General features: G+C 37.3%; 4 protein-coding genes and 3 non-coding genes across 12 annotated transcripts; 5 read left to right on the top strand and 2 right to left on the bottom strand.

Annotated features, from left to right (window-relative positions):
- The first annotated feature begins 1,371 nt into the window (after positions 1-1,371).
- LOC145567075 (DEAD-box ATP-dependent RNA helicase 24-like) lies at positions 1,372-9,426 on the top strand. The gene is made up of 5 exons (XM_081626305.1): positions 1,372-2,100; positions 6,152-7,380; positions 8,194-8,233; positions 8,426-8,834; positions 9,088-9,426. The coding sequence occupies exons 1-5, from the start codon at positions 1,506-1,508 to the stop codon at positions 9,137-9,139; spliced, it is 2,325 nt and encodes a 774-aa protein (XP_081482431.1). The 5' UTR covers positions 1,372-1,505; the 3' UTR covers positions 9,140-9,426.
- A 2,016-nt stretch (positions 9,427-11,442) lies between these two features.
- LOC145567076 (beta-carotene isomerase D27, chloroplastic-like) lies at positions 11,443-14,578 on the bottom strand. The gene is made up of 8 exons (XM_081626306.1): positions 14,401-14,578; positions 14,228-14,320; positions 13,963-14,064; positions 12,529-12,628; positions 12,293-12,384; positions 12,122-12,202; positions 11,954-12,022; positions 11,443-11,860 (listed from the first exon to the last, which is right to left on the bottom strand). Exons 1-8 carry the CDS (start codon positions 14,542-14,544, stop codon positions 11,711-11,713), a joined length of 831 nt encoding a protein of 276 aa, XP_081482432.1. The 5' UTR covers positions 14,545-14,578; the 3' UTR covers positions 11,443-11,710.
- TRNAK-UUU (transfer RNA lysine (anticodon UUU)) lies at positions 13,076-13,147 on the top strand. The gene has a single exon. It is a non-coding gene; the product is annotated as a tRNA-Lys (tRNA).
- TRNAG-CCC (transfer RNA glycine (anticodon CCC)) lies at positions 13,605-13,675 on the top strand. Its single transcript has one exon. It is a non-coding gene; the product is annotated as a tRNA-Gly (tRNA).
- TRNAK-UUU (transfer RNA lysine (anticodon UUU)) lies at positions 13,682-13,753 on the top strand. Its single transcript has one exon. It is a non-coding gene; the product is annotated as a tRNA-Lys (tRNA).
- A 633-nt stretch (positions 14,579-15,211) lies between the features above and the next one.
- On the bottom strand, positions 15,212-21,139 carry LOC145568127 (uncharacterized). Of its 6 annotated transcripts, XM_081627557.1 has the most exons (5): positions 20,996-21,139; positions 18,412-20,375; positions 16,877-18,302; positions 16,726-16,804; positions 15,212-16,086 (listed from the first exon to the last, which is right to left on the bottom strand). In XM_081627557.1, the coding sequence occupies exon 2, from the start codon at positions 20,217-20,219 to the stop codon at positions 18,666-18,668; it is 1,554 nt and encodes a 517-aa protein (XP_081483683.1). In that variant the 5' UTR covers positions 20,220-20,375; positions 20,996-21,139; the 3' UTR covers positions 15,212-16,086; positions 16,726-16,804; positions 16,877-18,302; positions 18,412-18,665. The 6 variants fall into 6 exon arrangements, with proteins under 6 accessions (XP_081483683.1, XP_081483682.1, XP_081483684.1 ...); XM_081627556.1 differs by having other exon boundaries at positions 16,726-18,302; XM_081627558.1 differs by lacking the exon at positions 16,726-16,804 and having other exon boundaries at positions 18,202-18,302.
- Positions 21,140-22,222: 1,083 nt separating this feature from the next.
- Positions 22,223-25,326, top strand: LOC145568126 (pentatricopeptide repeat-containing protein At1g02370, mitochondrial-like). Its single transcript, XM_081627555.1, has 2 exons — positions 22,223-22,574; positions 23,907-25,326. The coding sequence occupies exons 1-2, from the start codon at positions 22,260-22,262 to the stop codon at positions 25,131-25,133; spliced, it is 1,542 nt and encodes a 513-aa protein (XP_081483681.1). The 5' UTR covers positions 22,223-22,259; the 3' UTR covers positions 25,134-25,326.
- Positions 25,327-25,631: the final 305 nt, after the last annotated feature.

The following is a 25,631-nucleotide window of genomic DNA, read 5'->3' as shown; positions in this document are numbered from 1 at the left end:
CTCTCGTTCTTTCTCCATTATAGTGAAGAAACTCTTTAATCCCCCACCCGTGGATGTAGGTCTATTGACCGAACCACGTAAATCCTTGTGTTCTTTGTTTATCATCTTTATTGATTTATTCGTTCTTATTTTTCATTGATTTGTTCCGCATTAATCAAACACAATTACACCCTTATTTCCTAACAAGTAGTATCTGGAGCCAAGGTTTTAAGGTCTTAGGTTTTAGGTGTTTATAGATTAGTTTGATTAAATTATGCCAATGAAATTTGACATTGAGAAATTCGATAGGCAAGTGAATTTTGGCCTATGGCAATTGAAGATGAAAGCCATCTTGGTTCGAAGTGGCTGTCAGAAGGCCCTTGAAGATGTATCCAAAAAGCCTTCGGGCATGCATGACGATGGATAAGTGGGAGGAGATCGATTTGAAGGCTATTTCGGTAGTTCAATTATGTCTCTCTGATGATGTTTTGAGAGAGGTTGCCAAGGAGACGACTGCTGCGAGTTTGTGGTTGAAGTTGGAGTCACTTTATATGACAAAGAGCGTGACCAACCGTCTACTGCTCAAATCTAGACTTCATGATCTTCGTCTAGAGGAAGGTAAACCGCTTAATTAATTCTTATTTAGATGAATTTTTCTCTATTATTATGGATTTGCAAAACGTCGATGAGGATATGGCTATTAGGTTGTTGTGTTCTTTACCGCCTACGTATAAGCACTATCGAGATACTTTGTTGTATGGTAGAGACAATTTGAGTTTGGAGAATGTTAAGGATGCCTTAACTGAGAGAGATTTAATTGACAATAAGTTGGTTAATAAATCTAATAATCCGGCTCAAAATAATGCTCTAGTTGCTCATGGTGGTAATAAGAATTCTGGTAAAGGAAAAGTTTTTAACTATTATCATGTGAAGGGTTATATCAAAGCCGAGTGTTGGAAATTAAAGAAGAAGAATGAGGAGAAGTCCAATGAGGACAAATTCGCAAATATTGCCATCCAACACCTACGATGATGATGATTATGCACTTTAGGGTTACGAGTTTCAGGGTTGCGGTTTCTACGATTTCTTCATGAAAAGTAAGTTTAGCAAGAATAACTTAATTTTAGTAAATATATATCAATATAATAATAATAAGGTGAAGAAAACAAGGTTACTTGAAGCCATTACAAACCGAAATCAAATTGACATACATGTAAACAAAAACGCCTTCCATACTAAATCAATTGAAGATAAATAGTAAGTCGATTCTACCGTACTTGAAAATGATCCGCCTCGTATCGAACCGAACGACCACCTATACGGGCTATACCGAGAAGCCACGACCCACCAAATCCAACCCGTTTAAACAAAATCGCAACCTGCCCGCCATCGTGTCACTCTTTCTTCCTCCCCCTCTACCTCTTTCGTTCTTCCCAATTTTAGGGTTTTACTGATAACAATTTGGGGCTTTTTATCTTCTCCCCAAAATTCGCCATTGAATTGAGCTCGACCTCCAAATCCTTACCATGTCGAAGCGCAAATTCGGCTTCGAAGGCTTCGGAATCAATCGCCAACAAACTTACAACTTCGAACGATCTCAACAACAACCTCAACGCCTTTACACTCCTCCTTCTTCTTCGCGACCTCATGACCACCACGAAGATACCGATGTCGACAACATCGACTTCGAAGACGATAGCAATAACGTTTCCGACGCCGGAAATCTCGCCGGCGACGAAGAAATTGATCCTTTGGATGCTTTTATGGAGGGAATTCATAAGGAAGTGAGTGAAGCGCCCCCTCCGAAGCCGAAAGAGAAGCTTGATAAGTATAGAGATGATGATGACGATGAGGATGATCCAATGGAGAGTTTTTTGAGGGCAAAGAAAGATGTAGGGTTAACATTGGCGTCGGATGCGCTTCGAGCCGGGTACGATTCCGATGAGGAGGTTTACGCTGCTGCGAAAGCGGTTGATGCTGGAATGGTTGAGTATGATTCTGATGATAATCCGATTGTGCTTGATAAGAGGAAGATTGAACCTATCACTGCATTGGATCACAGTGAGATTGATTATGAGGCGTTTAATAAGGATTTTTATGAGGAGAAGCCTTCCATTTCTGGTAAATTTATTAGTTTTTAGTTAACATTCTTGTCAGTGGAATTTTAAGCTTGGTGTTATATATGATTGTGCAAATTAGGTTGATGAAATTTGTTGTGTTTGAGTGTGAATTAGAGTTAGAAGTTTTTACTGATAAGAAATTAGTTGTGTTTGAGTGTGAATTAGGTTGATGATAAGAATATATTATTTAGTATTAGTTGATTGGATTCTTACATTGTTTATACTGTTCTTTGCAAAGTGGCATTCAGCTGAATTGCTCCATTTTTCTGGTCAAGGATTGCTACTTTTAATTTTGATGAATTAGCATTAGAATTCTTTACCAATTGGGTTTAATAATATGCCAATTTTTTTGAGGGACGGATGAAAATGTTTTTAGTGCCAACTATTTAATAAGGGACTTCGAAACAGGGTTGCTAGGTCGTCGCCCAGAAGCGACGCGCCACATTGCCCGAGTGTGGTGTCAAATGAGCAAGGGCGTGCCATTGGGGCGTTCCCTACTGAGCGACGCGCTGCACTTCCCAGACCCGGGTGCAGTGATAAGTATGTAAGGGTTGCTAGGTCGTCGCCCAGAAGCGACGCGCCATATTGCCCAATTGTGGTGTCAAATAATCAAGGACTTGGAGTTGGGATCAGGAGGGAGCGTGGGAGAAAAGAATTTAGTTTGCGGATTGGTTCTTGGAATGTGGGGTCTCTTACGGGAAAATCAGCAGAATTGGTAGAAGTAATGAAAAGACGACGCGTGAACATCATGTGCCTCCAAGAGACAAGATGGACAGGAGAAGGAGCTCGAGGCTTGGTTTTGGGGTATAAGGTATGGTATGTTGGGCAAGAAACGAGCCACAGAACAAGGAATGGTGGAGCTAGGAACGGAGTTGGTGTGGTTCTCGATGAGAGGTTGGCAAAAGAGGTGATCGAGGTCTATCGGAAGAACGATAGGTTGATAAGGCTGAAGTTGCTATGTGGCAAGGAGATTGTGAATGTTATCAGTGCTTATGCTCCCCAAGTGGGTTTAGATGCAGAAGAGAAACGACAATTTTGGGAGGACCTAGACGAGGTGGTGCAGGGTGTCCACCACTCAGAGAAGTTATATATTGGAGGGGATCTAAATGGGCACGTTGGGGCGAGCCGAGATGGCTATGAGAGTGTCCATGGAGGCTTTGGGTATGGGCAGAGGGACGCCGGTGGTGAAGCTATTATGGATTTTGCCCAATCATATGATTTAATTTTGGCTAATACTTGGTTTAAGAAGAGGGATTCACACTTGATAACTTTTCGGAATGGAGCAAATGCAACTCAAATAGACTTCCTGCTCACAAGGAGCATAGATAGCCAAAGTTGCATAAACTGTAAGGTTATCCCAGGGGAGAGTGTGGTCACCCAACACCGGCTATTGGTAATGACTATTCGTCTGAAAGAGAAGGCGAAGAAAAAAGTTAGACAAGAAGAACCAAGGATAAGATGGTGGACCCTAAGGGATGCAAAAGCTAAGGTTTTTACAGAAAAGGTAATTGAAGAAGCGGATTGGGATGGAGAGGTGGATCCGGACATGACCTGGTTACGAATGAAGAACTGTTTCCTAAGAGTGGCCAAAGAGGTCTTAGGGGAAGTAAGGGGAAGAACTTCGGTACAGAGAGATACTTCGTGGTGGACTGAAGAGGTGAAAGCAGTAATTAAGCAAAAAAGGGAATGCTATCAAGCCTTAGGAAAATGTAGGAGTGATGAAACCTTTGCAGCGTATAAGGAGGCTAAGAGTAAGGCAAAGGCAGCTGTTCGCCAAGCAAAAGAAAAGGCATATCAGGAGGTTTATGAAAAGCTTGATTCCAAGGAGGGAGAAAGGATCATTTATAAGATGGCAAAGAGAAGACAAGAGGCAAGGAAGGATATTGGCATGGTGAAGTGTGTCAAAGATAAGAACCAAATGGTCCTAGTGCAAGAGGAGGGCATCAAGGACAGGTGGAAGGGGTACTTCGATGAATTATTTAATGGAAGTAATGGAGTTGTGATAGGAGATACCTCTATGAGTGATGAAGAAATCAACATGGAGTATGTGCGAAGGATTAGGAGAGTAGAGGTGGAGATTGCACTGAGGAAGATGAAACCTAAGAAGGCGGTTGGCCCTGATGGGGTACCGATAGAGGTGTGGAGGTGTTTGGGTAAGATTGGTATTGATTGGTTAACAAACCTTTTCAACAAGATATGGACGGCTACAAGGATCCCACAAGATTGGAGGAAGAGCACCTTGGTCCCGGTTTATAAAAACAAAGGAGACGCTCAAGATTGTTCTAACTATCGAGGAATTAAGCTTATGAGCCATACTATGAAGTTGTGGGAAAGGGTGATTGAACAAAGGTTGAGGGCATGCACAAGCATTTCAGATAACCAATTTGGTTTTATGCCTGGGAGATCTACTATGGAGGCAATCCATTTGATAAGACAAATGATGGAGTTTTATAGGGTAAAGAAGAAAGATCTTCATATGGTCTTTATTGATTTAGAGAAGGCATATGACAAGGTGCCAAGAGAGATACTTTGGTGGGCAATGTTGAAGAAAGGTATCCCACGAAGGTATGTAGACCTAGTTAAGGATATGTATCGGGATGTGTCAACAAATGTGAGGACATGCGGAGGGTTGACAAAAGATTTCCCTATTACAATCGGATTGCATCAAGGGTCTGCATTAAGCCCTTTTCTTTTTGCAACGGTTCTAGACGAATTAACTAGACCAATTCAAGATGAGGGTCCATGGTGTATGCTGTTCGCAGATGATATCGTTTTGGTGGATGAGACTAAGGATGGGGTTAATGTCAAGTTGGAGCAATGGAGGCAAAGGTTGGAATCTAGAGGGTTTAAGCTAAGTCGGAGTAAGACTGAATATTTGGTATGTCGTTTTGGCACTCAGAGGGGGACAAGCAATGAAGTGGTGAGTTTGGATGGAAAGGATTTGACCATGAGTGAATGTTTTAAGTACCTAGGGTCGATCATCCAGAAGAATGGTGACATTGATCAAGACGTGACCCACAGGATTAAGTCAGGGTGGCTTAAATGGAGAGCGGCCACGGGAGTGCTATGCGACCGCAGCATTCCCTTAAAGTTGAAGGGAAAATTCTACAGGACTGCCATAAGACCAGTGTTGCTCTATGGTACAGAATGTTGGGCTTCTAAGAAAGAGCATATTAAAAAGATGGAGGTTACGGAAATGCGCATGTTAAGGTGGATGTGTGGAAACACTTTAAGAGATAGAATCAGAAATGAGGTTATTCGCAAGAAAGTAGGTGTGGCGGGCATTGTAGATAAATTAAGGGAAAATCGTCTGCGTTGGTTTGGACATGTAAGACGGAGACCCGAGGGTGCACCGGTGCGAAGAGTGGAAGAGTGGGACCATGGAGGGATTAAACGAGGAAGAGGGAGACCAAAGATGACTTGGTTGGAAGGAGTGAGGAAGGATATGAAGTGCATGGATTTACGTGAGGATGAAGTTTTGGATCGTAAGGGATGGAGGAGAAAGATTTATGTTGATGACTACACGGAATAATCAAATTTGGTTCATGTTAGCCGACCCCACTTTTGGGATTAAGGCTTTGATTGATTGATTGATTGCGAATAATGGTCAAAGAATGAGGCATTTGAAGAATTTTAGATGGGTTTGGAAATCAGTCATGACTTGAGCTCTTCATGACCGAGACTCGTTTTTGGAGAGGCTGTTTCGTTTTTTCTGTTTTATATTCCTGGCTTAGGCATTTTCCCTGTCCATTTGAACAGCATTTTGAATACTGACAATTTAGATTTCCCTGAGAACAATTTTTTGGCAAGGTTTGGTAAGGTTTTTGGAGAAGCCTTGTTTGATTATTGAGGAATTAATGCCAGCATCTGTTGCTAATTTGCTATTATGTGACAGTTTATTGTTCGGCATGCTGTAGTGCTGCACTGTGATAATTTTCTATATTAATATGAGCTAACATTTAATTGCTGTTTGTTGTTTTTAGGAGCTAACTGTTGTATTATGTACTTTGTATATAGCTTGCATTGATATACTTATTGCTTCTTTTAACTAGGCATGAGCGAGCAGGATGTCACAGAATACCGGAATGCCTTGAAAATTCGTGTTTCTGGTTTTGATGTTCCAAGGCCAGTTAAAACTTTTGACGATTGTGGCTTCCCTCCACCACTGATGAGTGCAATCACCAAACAAGGTTATGAAAAGCCTACCAACATACAATGCCAAGCTTTACCAATTGTGCTGTCAGGAAGTGATATAATTGGTATAGCAAAGACTGGTTCTGGAAAAACTGCTGCATTTGTGCTTCCTATGATTGTGCATATAATGGATCAGCCTGAGCTGGGCAAAGGAGAAGGACCAATCGGAGTGATATGTGCACCCACCAGAGAATTAGCTCATCAGATATATCTGGAAACTAGAAAATTTGCAAAACCTTATGGGTTACGTGTTTCTGCAGTCTATGGTGGGATGTCCAAGCTTGATCAGTTTAAAGAACTCAAGGCAGGAGCGGAGATTGTTGTTGCCACTCCTGGGAGACTGATTGATTTGCTGAAAATGAAGGCATTAACATTGAAGAGAGCAACATATTTGGTGCTTGATGAGGCGGATCGAATGTTTGACCTTGGTTTTGAGCCACAGATAAGATCTATAGTTGGTCAGATCAGGCCAGACCGTCAGACTTTACTCTTTTCAGCAACAATGCCCCGAAAAGTGGAAAAGTTGGCAAGAGAAATTCTTTCTGATCCTGTACGTGTTTCAGTGGGGGAAGTAGGCATGGCAAATGAAGATATTACTCAGTTTGTTCAAGTGCTTCCTTCAGATGCAGAAAAGTTACCTTGGCTCTTAGAAAAGCTGCAAGGAATGATTGATGAAGGTGATGTTTTGGTTTTTGCTTCCAAAAAGGCCTCTGTAGATGAACTTGAGTCCCAGCTTGCACAGAAAGGGTTCAAAGTTGCTTCTCTTCACGGTGATAAAGATCAGGCTTCTCGGATGGAGATTTTGCAGAAATTTAAGGCTGGGATATACCATGTTCTTATTGCTACAGATGTTGCTGCTCGAGGTCTTGACATTAAGTCGATCAAGTCAGTTGTCAACTTTGACATTGCAAAAGATATGGATATGCATGTGCATCGCATTGGTAGAACAGGTCGTGCTGGTGATAAAGACGGAGTTGCATACACTCTTATCACACAGAAAGAGGCCAGGTTCGCTGGGGAAATGGTCAACAGTTTGATCGCTGCTGGCCAGAATGTGTCTGTGGAACTGATGGATCTTGCCATGAAGGTAATTGCGTTCTGTTTTCTTGTTACTTATCTGTTTTTCGAATTCTTCCTTTGTATTCTTTAATTGTGGAGCAGTTGTAGCTTGAGATATGTATTTTTTTGAAAGTGCTTGAGAAGCAATATTGTATTACCGTGTTATAAAAAATATCAAGGGTTGTATCTTGTGGGTGACTTAGCCATTAATTGACTGGGGTTATCTTTAATACTGGTCTTACTGATCAGTTTGTTGTAGGATTGTGCTGTATGTTGCATTTTTATTAGGCATAGATGCTTTGAATTAAAGCATTCTAGGATTTAAATAAGCTGTACCCACTTTGGAGTTTATTTCAGTTGTGCTCTCTTGCTACTGCAAAGTTGCAAACTACAATCCCTGAATCGTCTGTGTTATTACTTATCAGGCTAAGTGTTTTTTTTTGTTTTTGCTGTTGCTTTTGGGCTATTCAAGCTATTTATACCTAGAGAGTTTCTACTGGTAGCATTGTATTACCGCCACAATTATGCAGCTCTTGGTTACTGAGCTGATTTCTCACTATAGATAGGTGCATCAAGATAATGTAGTAGATGTAAGCTTCATAGGATCCACTTCCTTAGCCCTTGATTATATATAACGCTACAGAATCATGTGTTATTATTGATATAGCCGAGGAAAAGAATGTTTGCAGTTAGCCAGTTATGCTTTCTGCATGGAAGAGTGAATTCTTTTGTTACTTATGTTGTCCCTATTTTTTTTGCCATGTAGTATTTGGAACTGTTGCTTGTAATGCTATCTGTATGTTTTTCAACATTTATCTTATCAATTACTCTGTATCCTTAGGATGGAAGATTCAGGTCTAAACGTGATGCAAGGAAAGGAGGTATGACAATTGCAAATTTGCGGTCTTTTAAATTACTTGCTGATTTCTAGCTTTATGCTTGCCTTGCTACTTTTCCCTGTTATTCCTGGAATAATTTCTACGAATTCTTTGCAATTTGCTAGTAATCCTTTCATAAACTCATGCTGAATATTGAACCATATATTTACTATCACTAAATGGTGTTTCATGTAGGTGGAAAGAAGGGAAAAGGACGAGGAGGTGGACGAGGAGGTGGAGGAGGAGGAGGTGGTGGTCGAGGTGTTCGTGGAGTGGATTTTGGTTTAGGCATTGGGTATAATACAGAATCCAACAATGCTCCCTCTCAAACTCCAAGTCGGACTGCTGCAGTTAGTTCACTTAGGACTGGTATGATGGCACAGTTCAAGAGCAGCTTTGTGGCTGCTTCACCTGACTCTCAGAATCAGGCGACTAACAATTCAAACGTGTATGCCAACAAGCGCCCAGCTATGACTGGTTTTGTTTCGGGTGGTACCATTGGTGGGGACACCAACAGACCTCAGGCAACCCCTACAACAAATTTCACGCCAGCATCAGGAGGCAGCATCGGTGGTCAGAATTCTGATCAGAAGAGCAATGAAAGGTGAGCTACTCTCTCCACTCCTTTGTGCATTACTTTCATGGTTGGTTACCCTGTCCCTAATTAAAGAAATAATCCAAAATTTAAAGTAGTGATCTGAGTGTTATGACAGTAACAATTCATTACTCTTGCCATTAATTGAATTTGTTAATTTCTTCTTGATAGATTAGTAAAAAGTGACAGTGATTTTGGAAAGTAGTGATTTGTATCTGCTTATAGAACCCTAATTTTTTTTTTTCATTTTATGTTATTTCAGCTCGAGAGAAAGGCAAAGGGAAAGGCGAAGGCCCTCAGGCTGGGATAGATAGCAAAATTGAAGTTGTCTATGACTATCCTTGTATTCCGTAGCTTTTCGTATAAAAAAATGCTACATGTAACACTATTTATTCCTACTATATTACTATGAGAAATTTTGACTTCTACTCCGTTTTTCTGTAAAAATTTTCTGCTCCCAAGTTTCATGTTTCAGGATGCTGCTGTTAAGGAATTGTAAACCAGTTGCAAGCCTTCCCAAATTCAAAATTTTGACTTCTACTCTGTTTGTCTATAAAATGTTTCTGCCAGAGTTTCATGTTTCAGGATGTTGCTGTTAACGAATTGTATATTTGTAGTGATCAAGGTTTCTTTTTCTTTTTCTTTTTTTTCGAAATAATAGTGGGCTTCAACCTTTTTGTGTGCAGGTTATGGCATCTTATGCTAGCTATTATTGGTCAGTAGCACAAATATTCCTATACAAAATGTTTAATTTTGATCGAAATACTGCACATACATTGTTTTATGAGCAGGTTTTGGTGAGACCCTCTTACATTGACTCTTGTGTTTATGAGCATTTTCAGTATAATTACAAACAATAAAAACACAGAATATGATGAATTAAATCATGCATTAACCCCAAAACAAATTTCATCAGGTAATATAATTGTCATCTCTTTCGTGTAATATCAAGTATTAATTGCAAGTTTGCATTAACCCTAAACAATAAAAAATATCACCATGCTTTACAGTTTACGCTTGAGAAAATTATGTACAATAGGAATTTTTTTTACATTTTCAATATTTCTTTGTAACAAAAAGCAAATACTCTACTTATGTTCAGTTCATCACTCATATATCAAACTTGGAAGTATATAGAAATCAATAATACTCCTTGACTTATTCTTAACCAAAAATCATGCCTAAAAACAATCATCCAAAATAATAATCATGTTTTTTTTTTTTTTTTTTTTTCTTCTTCTGAAAAATACTAAGAAATCAGAGAATCAGTCAACAATCAACAAGGTAGCTTAAATCGGCAGAACGGGCAAAAATGAGTCCTTTCAAGCCACCGTATGATACAATCCGTATGATAAACATGCAAACAAGGTAACATTATCACCTCCGTCCCGACACCTAATTTTTCCAAACATATCGAACATTCTCCCTCGTCTTCCACCTTCACCACTCTCAACCTCTCCAAACCCTCAACCACCGCCTCTAATGGCGGCACCGCCTCCATCTCCGCCACCGCAGCTGCCGCAACTCTCCGAACACCTCTTTCATTCTCTCTCCTCCCGGACTCGATCCTCCTCTGTATCGCCTCCGCTCTCTCCGGCGAAAACTCCTTCGCATCCAAACTCACCTTCACACAAATCGAACCTCTCGGATTACAACTTCTTCGCGATAATCTATCGACGAAGAAATCGAAGTGCGCCGCCATATCTGATCGAGTTGTTTCTGGAACCTCGAATTCCTGCAACGTATCAATCATCATCATCATCGATGAAGTTTGAATGCGAGGGATTCGAATTGATCTTGAAGATTGTGATCGTGATTGACAGTTCCGGTATCGGAATTCAATTTGGAATACATCCTCTTCGCCGGCGTACGACGCCTCCGTGTCGGTTTGCACGACCGTGAAATCATACAAAGTGTTTCCGGCTAAAATCTTCATTGCAGAATGAATTCCAACAATTAAGAATTGTTTTTCCGATTATTGGAGAGAGAAAATTGAATGCTAAATCATGGTGATTGAAAGAAAATTGAAAGCTCTGCTATTTCATTATGGAGGAGAAACTTAGGTTTCCATTTTTCGAGTTTAAGAAGAAATTTAATTGCTGCAAATTGTATGTTATGTGAAGAAGGAATAGCTTTCCTAGTTATATAGGAGTGTTTACCGAAATTTGTGATTTGTTTTCGTTTTTTTTTTTTTTTTTTTTATTTATATTTTATATTTTTTTTAAGTGGTACGGAATGTATATTAATTAAAATTAATTGGACAAGGAGGCGGCGAGCCTCAAACACATAAAACCCTACTCATGTCGTGTTTTTTTTTTTTTTTTTTTTTATTCATTCATTTTATATAACTATTTTTAGATGACTTTTTAATTTTATTTGAATATAGTTGGTCAGCTTGACTAGCATTGTGCATAATTGAAATTTTTGTGGGTTTTAAAACTTGGGATGCAAGGAATTGAAGTATTTATGCTCAATCTGATTTAATATTTAAAAAACAGATATTATTCTTATTATAAAGGATAAAAAGAAGAAATTACATATGTATAATCGCCCAAAAATTAAAATTGTTACATTGGTATTACATAATGGATGTAAAAATTGTGAAATTGATACTTTTACAAGTCTTTGTTTGAACTTGGTATGCAAGGAACATAAAAGCTCTAGAATATTCTAATGTAAAAGCAAATAAATCTTAATCCGTATATTATTCCTTAACAATTCGATATATGATTATACTAGTAATCGTATAGAAGAACACAATTATGTGGCATTAAAGAAATTTTCAAACATCAACAACATACATAATCACACTACATTAACTATACTAAAGACTCCTCTAAATAATTTAACTACCTATTCAACAACTATTAAGTAGGACTGTAATCTTATGATCTAGGGCATTGTGTGGATTTTGACATCCTGTTAATACCTTTCGAACCTCCTTGAACAGGAGCAGCATATGGGCAACCATCCAAACATGGCTCTTGCAAGGCACTATCATTTTCCGGTAGAGGAGGGGTAACCCCAAACTTAAACTGTCACATATGCATAGACTCATTAAAAAATAAAGCAACATCAAAATTAAATGGTGACACACGCATATATAAGTAAGATATGTACATGTTTACCTGACAACTATAATCTGTAAAATTAGGTTCCATAAGAAGTGGAATTCCCATATGGTCCTTGAAGAAGGTCTAAGGCATACAAGAGTTGTTTATTAGATGAACAAAGTATACATCAATCATTCAATCAATGTATACATTTAGTTGTCTTAATCTTTTTTAATTACTAACCTGAGTTGGAATTTTACAAGTATTAACACAAATTCCCACACATTTGCTTTCTTCCAAGTACTTGCATCTCTCTACCAAAACCTACAAATATGGGAAATCAAATCATACAACACCTTCAACAATCGATGACAATATAGACAAGTTATTATCCAATATGTAGTATTAGCCAACCCCGCTTTGGCATGAAGATCCATCTCGAAGCTCAATAGTGTTAATCGTGCATGGTCCCATGAGCCATTGACAAGTGAGAATTGTTACCCTGGCTTTAAGAACAAAGAAATTCTTGAGAAAACATAGTAGTATAGACTAAATATAGGTAGAAATGAACAAAGGTGCGTAGTAGTGTAGCACTAGTAGTGTTAACTTAGTATTTTGAATGGTTACACGAGTTAGGGAATATCACGTACCAACCATCATAGCTGCGATCCTTCCCCCTCCAATCGGGGTTATAAGCATTCGATAAAGTTCCAGCAGGTATGGAGGGAATAGAGACTTGAGTATTCGAACCTGCCATCATCATCAAGGAAAGAAATAAAGAACGTGAAAAGGCATACATAACACAGAATACGTACAATTTTATTACTTTAGTAGAGCTCGATACGAGTTGGTAGGGTTATCTTAGGATATGATCAACTTGTAAGTTTAAAATTTACCTTACCATATATATTTAGTTCTCCTTTTATTAGAGGATTAAACCTATGCTTGTTTATAAATCCTTAATTAATTGAAACAAATTGTGCATTATGTAAATACGCGTAGCAAAATTCAAAACGCATAAAATATAGTTTTGAACTTTTTCATTTATTTTTTATTTTGGTCACAGATTACAGCCCAAAGGACTCAGCCTCATAGGGAGAATGAGAGTCTTTTAGAGGAAGACCCATTAAAGGAATTTGGCACCTCACAAAAATTTAAATTAAAAATATAAAATAGACAATTTAAAATTAGCACCAAGCCTTCTTAGCTCAGTGGTAGAGCGCGTGGCTTTTAACCACGTGGTCGTGGGTTCGATCCCCACAGACGGCGTTTATTGTAATTTTTTGAATCAACATCACATTTTATTAAAATTACTACTTGTACAACAATGTAAAATTTAAAACGTAGATAATTGTATTGTGTGTTTGTGAAATTTATCAAAAGTTGACATCTTGACAATAAATAGGAGACGAATTCAATAACATTAATTCCACGTGCTATATATTTTTTTCTTTGTGTATAGAATCAAATAGAAGAGTTTGTGATTAATTTGTGTTTTTAGCCTAAAATGCAAAGTGTGACCATTGTTACAAAGCAAATAAAGTTCGGAGTACTATTTAAAGTAAAACAGAAAGGAGAGAAATAAAGAGTTAATGTCAAAATATGAATTATAAGGCATTAGAACATTGAGAAGTTCATATAGCATTAACCCCAAATCTTACTGTTACAAAGCATAAACCTACGACCTAATACAATCAAGATTAAGCTACTTAATGCAAGCAACAAAGCGCATCTAGTGTAGTGGTATCATAGTACCCTCCCACGGTACTGACCGGGATTCGATTCCCCGGATGCGCAGTGCATGCCTTCTTAGCTCAGTGGTAGAGCGCGTGGCTTTTAACCACGTGGTCGTGGGTTCGATCCCCACAGACGGCGTTTTTATTTTTGACGTGTGAAATTGACAATCTAGTTCATATGCGACTCGTACAATCTAGTGAGTACACTGTCACACAATGTGTCTCATAACTATCATGTAATCATATCACAAATTAGCATATATGTTACGAGTACTTGATTTTGGTACACCCGAGTACAATATAGAGTTGATAAAATAATGGAGAAAGTAAAAGGCAGTGAACACATACCGCTGCTTGATTAGTTTGCTGAGTAGTTCTGCCAAGCATGAGCCCATTTACAAGTTCCATCATCCCATCATAGCCTTCTTTCTCTGAATCCCATCCAACCTCCTATTATTTCATCACACATCAACAATTTTCAGCAAAAAAAAAAGGAAAAAAAAAATAAAATACAATCCCCGTTTCTAAAAGTTTTTCCTGTTTTGATTTGTTTTTGCGAACATTGACTGTCCAAACAAGTTGGACTATTAGAGACGAAAAAAATCACTTTTACCTCCACTAATTTCTTCCTAAATGAATCTAAAAAGAAACCATCTAGCAAATTGGGATTGTATTCTGATCTAGCCCTCAATTTATCATCTTCAACCTGCCAAAAAATAACAAAAAAAGTCAATGAACTATACTGATATATTGTGTGATTTGGGGAAGCTGAAATTCAAGATTTACCAATTTGGATGAGGATGACGAAGAGCAGAAAAGACGAAAATTTCGGGTTTTCGAGAACGATTTGATGTGAAGGTATTGATTTACGGAGTGAGAAATTAAGTATGGAGGATGTTGATATTGAAGAAGATAGAAATTGCTCTGCATTTTTCCCAGAAATTCCACCTTAAAATTTTCAATTAAAAAGAATCAAAGAAAATAATAAAAGGACTGGCTTTGCTTTGCTGGCCTTATATATACTCTTCACTACTGTACAAGATAACGAATTTTTAACTGCTTTTAGCGGGTTACCATTAGTTTTACTCCTTTTCTTTATACCTTTTTACAGACCTAAAGGTTATAAATACTTCGTATTTTTCTATCAAGTCCTTCATTAATCAATAATGTAAGCGTAATTAAGTGTGAAATAACAATCTTTAATCAAAAGTGAACAAAAATTAATTAATGGAAAGTTAATACGAGTATATAAAATGAAGGTCAAATTCAAAGCTCGTTTGCAACTTTGTAGAATTTAGAATTTATGACCAAAATTGACTGTATTTGCTTCCTCAAACAGCCAAATTAATTGATAAATTCTAAATACTACAAAGTCTACAAACAATACTGATAGGCCTTGCTATGCGTCTGGCTACTGCAACAGCTGCGTGAACTACCAGTGGTTTCTGCTGTCTAGAGACTGCAGCAAGCCAGCACGACTTATTGCATACCCGTGCAAAATTACTGTTATTTTGCTAGGTACAAATACTCCGTACATGACATCAAAACTACTGTGCCTAAGGTCGAAGATTCATACAGCTCAAAGGTCTCAAGCGAATAAAAATAAAGTCTGATTAGTTATAAATTTATAACAGTAATAACACTAAAGTGGGATAACACAGAGATCAATATACAACTGAACCAATGATCAGTCTCAGCATAGCTTTCACATTTCAGAGAAAGAGCGAGACATGACACATGAGGGAAAAAAATACCAATATCCTGCTTCGTACGGAGTAATATGTAGTCATGTACAAAGACGAGAACTTCACTACAAAACCAGAGAGATTTTTAGCAAAGACACTACAAGAATTTTGGATACCATTTCACTTAATCGTAGCTTAATCTAAGAACTAATTTTCTAAAAAATTTATTAACCAGAATAATGTGGTCTATGTTATTCCGACTCTTCACTATTTCTTACATACTCTGTACCAATTTCAAATACCATAACAACTCTACAAGACACAGAACTGTACAGTTACCGACAATGCCAGTTTTCACGGCAAGATTTGCTTTAGAACTGAGAGATAAAAACAGAACTTAAGTTGCACAAGGGGCACCTCCAGGCTCCAGCCGGCTAGTGTGGAATTGTGGATCATGAAATTGACTTGAGAAGGAAGAAGTGCCATAAGCACCTCTTAATGTCTACCGAAACTCCAACAACATTGTGTGTGTGTGTGTGTTTGTTTGTTTGTAGGCCTGTACCCATTCTACAGCTTTCCGCCACTACAGTGTGTTTGTGAGTGTGGGTCTGTGACTGTAGGTCTGCATTTGGCTATCCTCCAGAATCCTTCTGCGTTTTTTTGAGTTAAATGAACCGCTGGACAAATTGGTGCTAGATGGTTTGTAGATCATATTGGCAGCCAGTACCTCCTGGTCATCAACCACCTCCAAATACACTTCGTCAGGGTCCATTCCAAATCCAGCCTTCTGATACAAATAAAGTTATAGGGGTTAAATGGTCGTATTAGCACAATGATTAATTGATCATATCCAATATTCTATCACGACTTTCACAGTAGAACACATTCATACAGTGTGGCTTATGTAGATCCAGAGTGACACAATCAACTATGCCACTTTTGATGATTTTCTCTAGTATGCACAAGCAATACCACAACATTAGACTATATCCAAAGAGGATAAGAATTTAAGGAAAATCAAGTATAACATACTAACTGATAGTCGCCACATTAGAAGAAATAAGGTCCAGCATCCAACAAAAGCTGACAGTTACTAAAATTAATCTGCTTGTAGTGCTCAATGTTTTTTATAGCAAAAAGATGCAACAATTTATAGTTGCTCAGCAAAGTGACAAATTAACTAGTAGTAACATACACTTGACTTCATCTAGCTGCCACAGATCAAAGCCAAACCTTATTATGGAACAGACAACCTAAAATAGATAAAGAGCTGACATTCACAATATACATTGCTCAACTGACTATCCAAATAGAATCTAATCATCCGAATACAACCTATAACTTTGGCAGATGGCCAGACCTACCTGCAGCCAAAACACAAGAAGACACTGGACACTAATACTCTAGCCGCAGTTACCTCACTAACCTTTAAGAAGTACTCCAGATTCAGTTCACTTCAAAGAAGACTCCTTCACTTTCCTCCTAACACACCACATGTCCCTTGGCTGCTTAGATAGTCAGCAAATTAGCAAACCATTCATACACAGCCCAAATAAAAAAGGTTTAATAGGTCGTACTCAGCTATGTATACAGGATCTCCAGTCAAGAAAAGGCTTCATCTCATTCTTGTAACAGGAGTGAATGCACCGCAAGACCAGACAAGTTTCTCCCTCAATTTGCAGCAGCGGAATCCATAGATTATAACTTTACAAGTCATTTTTTTAACACGACCCTATCTCATTGAATGAAATGTTTCACAAATGAATTCCAGTTACGGTTATCATCAAGGACAAATAATTCATCAACTTCAGAGTCAGAAGTTGTACAGAGAACTCTATTAATTTCTTAGCATAATTGAGGGTAAAAAAAGAAAGAATAAAAGATCCTCAAATTTCTTAAACTGTGCCTCAAAAAAAGAATGAAAAAGAAAGATAGATATTGAACAAAACCCTGCTAAAGAATATGATTGAATTTTAAATATAATTAATCTTATTCAGTTTGAAAACTAATTGTTAATTAAATCTAGCATTTGCTGCAACAGTGAGACCTCTTCCTACTATTTGGCAAATTCTATAATTCAGCAAAATTGACAGAAGAATTAACTTAGCCAAATCAGAGGAGAGTGGCAACTCATGTAAGATGATGACCGCAAAATAATACAGCTATGTGCAAGAAAAACATTTGAGGTGCTAACCTCTTCAGAAATCCATTACCAGAAAGAAGAAAAGACAGGTTAAGATCTTATGAATGTCCAGATGAGGGGTTGAGGGGGGAATGGGACACTGTGGAAGAACTCAGGCTTTTTTGACAATCAAGAGGAATGGACTTATTAAACTCATAACAAGAAGCAATTGCGAAACCATTGCCCGAATTAGCCCCCACATTACCGTGTAATAGTCATAACTTGTTAATAAATGCATCACATTTACATAACAATACATCATTAACCTTATACATGTTAATGATGTATTGCAGTCCACAGAAAATAAAAAGCAACTTAAATTGTTGAACTACTTATTGGCACTTTTATGGATCCAACAAAGGATACAAAACTTATAATTGTCAGAGGGGAAGAGACAAATATTAGCAGCATAATATTATACTAACAGTTTTCCTCAATTAAATTTGACAGTACGCTTGGCTGGAAAGTAACAATTGTGAACAACCTGGCTCAAAAAAAAGTGATGTGATAATCAAACGCCTTCAAATGGCAAAAGACAATTTAATCAAATCATAATTTGCAAAGATAACGGTATAACCAACTGATTTCCCCATATAAAACTGATCTCCAAACCAGCAACACCATTGATTATATAGGAAGTCAAAGTTTTTAATTGAGTAAGAGTATATGTATATTTCCCAATTTACAAGCTTAAAAGCAAAGGGAAAAACAACACCCTACCATAGCTACTGGCAGCAATGATGTAGGTTGTCCCTCTCTTCAAGCACAGTTCCCTTTGCTACTAAACTTGTCTTGAACCTCAGTGCAAAAACCAAGGAAACCTAAAATATCAATAGAAGCAATCTTGTCAATCAAAAGCACCCAAATAAACATCAACCAAGGCCATCTATTTGGTTTTGATAACAATTTTACATGAGATAAGAGTCTAACCATAGCTGTCTAAGTTTGATTGATGTACCTTCTCTGAAAAATCAAAAGCCCGTGCAAACATCTCATACTAAGGTTGCAAGTTGCTGATGCTGAATCAAACAAGATACAAGTAACCGCAACATCTCTCTGTGCCAAAGTAATTGTAAGCAGATTTTGAAGTGTACCTGGCCCGGAACTCATGGAATCCATAGCCATTAATTGAGGACGCGACTAGTTAGCGCCTCACCAACAGGATCAAATGATGCCCTGCTCAACTATGAACTGTCTTTTGAATGGAGTGCAGTAATTAGTTTTTCAGAGATTGATCTATCCAGAGTAAATCCCTTCTCCATCATCTGATCCCACAAGCTACAAGCCACTGAAATCTTGTTTTTTCGCATCAGCCCTGTAATTAACAATTTAAAAGTGACCTCATCAGGACAGGGTCCTGCCTTTTGCATATTGTGATACAAACTCATAGCCTCGTTCATTCTAGAAACTTTACACAGCCCAGTTATAAGAGCATTGTATGAAACTACATCTGGAGTTGTCCCATTCTCAACCATGTCATTGAAAACACTTTGACCCGCATCAATTTTGCCCGTCTTACAAAGATGATTAATAATTATTGTATACAAAACACAATCGGGAAAAATGCCCATTCCTGTCATTTGATCAAGAAGACTCTTGGCAATGTTGGAACTTCCTTCCCTAAGAAAAGTTTTTATGAGGATGGTAAATGTCATAGTATCAGGGGTGATACCTTTCCGGAACATTTCCTCAAATAGCTTGTAAGCCCTTTTCGTGTGCTGGCCACTGCATAGTCCCTCGATAATAGTATTATAAGAGACAACATCACATAATCCTTTCACTTCCATGACATCAAGCAACAAATACGCCTTGTCCATGCGCTTAGCTTTACAAAGACCCTTCAGAAATTGGTTGTAGCTGTATATATCAGGTTCAAGCCCATTCTTTTCCATCTTTTCCATCAGTTTCTCAGCCTCCGTCAGCATAAGCTGATCACAACAGTAACCCAACAGTATATTATATGTGACCCGATCTGGCTCACATCCATTCCTCTTCATGTATGATTTGATAGTGAGTGCTTTATTAATTTGGCCAACCTTACAAAACCCACTGATAAGGGCATTATAAACCAGTATACTTGTAGGTGCTCCACTTTTCATAATATCTACAATAAGCTCGTAAGCTAAATCAACTTTACCACCACCACATAAACCTAGAACCAAAGCTCTACAAGCTTTGTCATCTGGATTCAATCCAATCTTTATCATAGTATGCCAAATCTCAACAGCATTGTCAAATTGCCCTACTTTACACAATCCACTAATAAGTATGGTAAAAGTTACAGCATCAGGTTGTCTGCCCTTCTGCATCATATCCTGTAATAAGCTTAACGCCGAGTCTATTTTATTTTCCTGGCACAACAAATGTAAATATATATTGTATGCCCATATGTCCGGTACCGATCCAAGCTTTTCCATATCCTCCAACAGATACTCAATGAGCTGATAATTTTTCACCTCACACAAAGCACATATAAATCTCGAATATGTAAAAGAAATCAATGAAAACCCTTGTGGGATCATTGTGTGGTAATAATGCTCAGCTAAGTCAAGACGGGATTGTTTAATTAGAACCCCGATAAATCGATTGTAATCTATACTAAATACTCGACAGTTTGAAGTAATCATCTCGTCAAAAGTTTCAATCGCTTGATTTATAAGCCCTGCTTTGACAAATCTTGATATAAGAGCTCTATAGACAGATCGGTGTTTGCCAAAACTGCAAATCATATCATGCATTCAACTCTATGTGGAACACAATAACACTACCCACTGGGGTAAAAACCATGTCGATCCAAGCCTCGACACAGTTCAGCAAAAGTTGTTTCTCTCCCTTTAACTTCAGCTTTTCTCTTTCCTTACAATTTCAACACTCAAGCTATCCACAATTCAACCCTGTTCAATAATTTCACCCATCAAATCTTCACAAAATAAAAAGCATCATAACAACAATATCTTAGCTAAAGTAGTACTTAGGCTCAACAATGTGATACATTACTTATATAAACATCACCCAATTTACAAAAATTAATGCCATATTACTATTAAATAGCTTATCTAGCTAGAAAAATGCTAAAAGCACACAATCCACAATAAGAAAGCTAAACTCAAAAGATCAAAATCACAAAAAAGGCCTCAAAAAATAATACGAAGTATAAATTATGCAAAATCAACAGAACAAGCCCAAATTCATCCAGATTAAACACTAACAATCAATATTTTTTTTCCCTCAAATCCATATATATATATATATATATATATATATATATATATATATATATATATATATATATATATAAAATAAATAAATAAAATCTTCAACTGGGTATACATCAATCTTATTTCTGATATAATTACTAATTAGAAACCCCAAAAAAACCCAATAATATGCTCCAGTCAATCACAAACCATTAAAAATCCCAACTGCCCAATACTTACACAGACTAAAAGAAACAATCTTTAAGAAGTCTAAAGCCAAACATAGAAGAAATTTGCAATTTTTAAGTGAAAATTACCTTAAACCAAGCTTTAATCTGGGAAGTAAACGAACCCCAGCAATGTAGGAGGATAGAGAAAAGTGGGGAAATTGGTATAAGAAGATGAAGAAGGTTGCGCCGCGACAGAGATTGGGAGGTCAGGTGGGTGGATTGATGGGCGGCAGAAATGTCAAATCAGTGAGTGAAGTTCTGAAACGAGGAACTCCATTATAGGCTATAACTGGTTCTTGTTCAACTTTCAGTTCAATTGGTAAGTGGGCTTTTCTGGTAGATTGAGCACAGATGACTAAACGGGCTTCACTAATGTTGGGTTGAGCTGATTCTGTTGATAAATTCTAAGTAAACCCTAGTAGCTCTAGGTTGTTCTTTTTGTTCCCTCTAAAATCACACCAGCGGAGATTAGAGAGGTGTCAATTCAGATATCGGTTGGACGTAAGTTAACCTTATAAAGTTATGAGTAGCTGAGATTTAGCCATTTAGGGTGCATTATATTCATCTGATTTAACTTATTTGAACCAATTTAAACTTATTGAATAAAATTGCTAGGAGTATTAATCTTTATACTAACTATTTTTTCTTGAATCTATCTTATGTATAGATGTTAATGTTAATATGACTAAACAAAAAGATAGAGTCAAAATGATTGACATGTCACCATTATGACATGAATAAGATTAATAAACTTAAGAATTACTTCACTTGTCTCTATTGATGTTTGTTCCACTAACGTCCCATGGTGCACTTTAGCAAGATTTTAGGGCCTATTCACCTTTAATGAACTAAGCTAAATTGAATTGAATTGATTGGAGCTAAAATGAATATTTTATGAGAGAAGAAAATTAGGAGCTAAACTGAACAACACTGATTGGAGCTGAATTGAAGTGAAATTAAGCTGAAGTGAACAAACCCTTAGTTTTATTAACAAGAACTCGTATATATTCGAGGTAAGTAATTAATTCTAATTTGTAAAGACTATAATACCATAGGGAGTAATAGAAAATGAAGCTTCAAGTTATCATTTATTTATTTTTTTTAAAACCAAGTTATTATTTATCTACTGACATTTTTGTAATTAAAATCCCGATTTGCTTAACGAAATGCCATTAATTAAATGTTTTTTTTTTTTAAGACATAATACTCCTTCATAAACCCTGCACGGTTAAACCCTCACCAAACTACCAAAGTACCAAACCATCATCCCTCAAAAAAAAAAAAAAAAAAAAAAAAAAAAAAAAGGTACCAAACCATCACCACTCACCACCACCACCACCACCACCACGAAATGATTCTACAATCACTGAAACACAAATTAAAGGTCACTACCACAATCACCCGCCTCATCTCCGGCAACTCTCAACTTCTCCGGCGACTCTCCGCCACAACATCACCTATTTCGGTATCAAAACCGTCGGAAAACCGCCATTATATCTCCAAACCAGTTTTACAGAAGAAATTATGGGCGGCGTTGAACACAAGCCAAACCGTTTCAGATGTTCTACATCATATTATTCGAAATGGCGAGCAGTTCACTAGCGCTGATCTTCTTGCTTGCATACATACTCTCCGCAAATATGGCCACTACAGCCAATGCCTTGAGGTTGATTTTATTTGCTTTGCTTCATTTATTTATATGTTTCTTGAAATGGGTATTTGAGAAATTAGGGTTCTTTCCTATGTGACTTTATTTTTCATGGTTGATGCTTAAATGAAATAGATGGTTTCTTTCTTGATTAAGGATTGAGAATTTATGAAGGGTAAGGTAAGGTAAGGGCGGTTTTTAGGGAATATTGTTGTTGTTAGCTTAGGTTTTGTAATTTGAACATAGGAATTGAATGAAACGAAACAGATGGGATCATAATAATCTTATTTGCATTGCTTGATGAAGCAATTATTACATTCTGAATGACAAACCATGTAGGACGAGTAGTCGAGAAACCATATACATGAACTGACAGGAGTAACAAGACATCCCTGATATTTGTTATCCTAATTGAAAAGGAAACTGATTCAATGCTGCTCTATATATGTTTAGTTGGTTGCTTGATTATACAATGGAAATTGGGGAACAAAGTAGTGTGTTACCCTGGCAAATGTACTCTATGTTCTACATGTTACAAAATTTGACCTTTATGTAATGTATTCTATATTCCACATGTTACAAAATTTGACCTTCATGTTGCTGGCCACTTTGCAAATTTGTATTCATGCTAGCTCTTAAAACACATGTACTGGAATGAGCTTGATTGCCATGCTAACTTAACGTCGCTGGTTAAGTGTTGTATATTGCAGAACTTGTTTAGCAATTTATTTAGGCTAACAGTGTTGCATCTGCTTGAGATAAGCTTCATTTTGTTGTATTAGATCAAAGAAGGCGACCAAGTTAAATGTAGGGAGTATATGATTTGGTTTAATTTCCCATGAATGTGAAACAAATGTGGAGCTATTTCGTCTTTGACGATGGGTTTTAAAACTTATTATTCAGACTGCTATCTGCAAGTCTAGTTTTTAACGGAGTACTTATCATTATTCTAGAGACAACTGGTAAAAGTGTAATCTTTATTACAGAGTACTGCATTAGAAGTGCCCTTTGTCAAAGTAGTTGCTCTTATCTTTTCTATAGCATGCCTTTTTCTCTTCTTTATCTCTTCATATCCTCCGGACATCTCTTTCTGAGAATAGCTCATGTATGGATTATGATTTTGACATATGGATAAAAATTGAGGCCAATATGTTTCAATTGCTGTTAATGTATCTTTGCCTACTGAGGTTTGCTGGATATGAAACTTCAATTCCTGCACGATATTTGCAATCAATTCTCTCTCTTTTCTATCAAATTGCTACTTTTGATTTTGCTATCCTTCTGGTCTTGAGTATGCTTTTAAGTTACTGCACTCCTAATTGTTGGCACTTCTATCTTTGATTTTTACAGATACTTGAATGGATGGATAAAGGTAGATCTGAATATTCAGCTATAGACTATAGATTGCGTTTGAGTTTAATGTGTCACGTTAAGAGCATTGATGATGTTGAGAAATACTTTGATAGCATTCCTCCTGATGCCAAGAACCATTATACATATGGAGCACTTCTATATTGCTACTGTACTAAAATGATGACGGATAAAGCATTGGCTGTTTTCAAAAAGATGGATGAATTGAAATATATTATTACTGATATGGCCTTCAATAGTCTCATGGAACTGTACACTAAAGTAGGCACACCAGAGAAGGTGCCATTGCTTGTAAAAGAGATGAAGCAAAGAAACATCCCACTAACCAACCTCACTTACTACATCTGGATTCAGAGCTATCGACATGCAGTTGATCTTGAGGGTCTTGAACAAGTTATGCATGAAGTTCAAGAGCAGGACTCTGTAAGGGATGATTGGAAAATATACAGCAACCTTGCTGCAGTGTACATCGACGCTCATCAGTCTGAAGAAGCTAATACTGCCTTGAAACAAATGGAGGAACTTTTTGATAATCCAAGGAGTGCTGACCGCAAAGCATACCATTACCTGATTTCCATGTATGCCAAAACTGGTAATTTAAGTTCTGTTTATAAGGCATGGGAGAAACTGGTGTCAAATTTTGAAGTTTGTCATAATGCAAGCTACCTTACAATGCTTCGAGCCTTGTCAGCGCTAGATGATATTGAAGGTCTCAAAAAATTATTAGAGGAGTGGGAGATGGGTTGCTTAGCTTATGATGATAGGCTACCAGCTGTCGTTATAGGTTCTTACCTGAGGCATGACATGCTTGAAGAGGCTGAACAGCTGCTGAGAGATATAAAAGTTAAGGCTGATCGGCAAATAAAGTTTGCCCATGTCCTTTTCATGAACTACTTCTTGGAAAAACATCAATTTGATTCCGCATTGAAACATATGGAAGCTGCAATGGCTGCCAAATGGAAGCCAGTAGTAGAAAAGCTTGATCCTTTCTTCAATCATTTCAAAGAAGAGAAAAATGTTGATAGTGCTGAAGAATTTTGCCAAAAGTTAGAGAAAGTCCAGCCTCTCGACTCGAGTACCTACTTTTGGTTGCTTCAAACTTATGCAGCTGCAGGTCAAACAGCCCCAAATATGCGTCAAAGGATGGAGGGAAGTGGTATAGATATTACCCCTGAGCATGAAGAGTTGCTCCAGAAGATATGCTAGCTATGGCCCTTACACCTCCAACTCCCCTGGCAAGTTGGCTCCCTGTTCTGTGTAATGTTTTAAATAGTATTTCTCAATTAGATATGACCAAATTAACTTAGGAGTCACAGTTAAGCTTTTGTTTGGAGTGATGTTGATAATTGTTGTCACATTATTCCAACCTGTAATCCCATATACAATTACTACCAGCCATATTTATCTATCAACAAGTGATATTACTGATATGAATATGAAAATATTCATGTAATTTTGTTTTTGCATTATTTATTTTCCTTTTCTATTAAATTGATCAAACATTTTAATCTTATGTTGAACTAATGCAATAGGAGTCATGTCCATTGAAGACTGTCTAATTGGACTACCTTACTCAATAACCAGGTGTAGTTGTCTGTTATAATTTTTTTTTCCCGTGCAAATATTGAACAAATTTATTTTGCTCATTTGCCAAAAAAAAAAAAGAAAAAAAAGGCAAGTTTATTTTGCTTATATTCTCTTAAG

This window comes from Chenopodium album, chromosome 11 (genome assembly GCF_948465745.1).
Source record: "Chenopodium album chromosome 11, dcCheAlbu1.1, whole genome shotgun sequence".
Classification (NCBI taxonomy): Eukaryota; Viridiplantae; Streptophyta; class Magnoliopsida; order Caryophyllales; family Amaranthaceae; genus Chenopodium; species Chenopodium album.
Note: the sequence above shows the minus strand (reverse complement) of the source record. Positions and strands in the feature narration are given on the sequence as shown.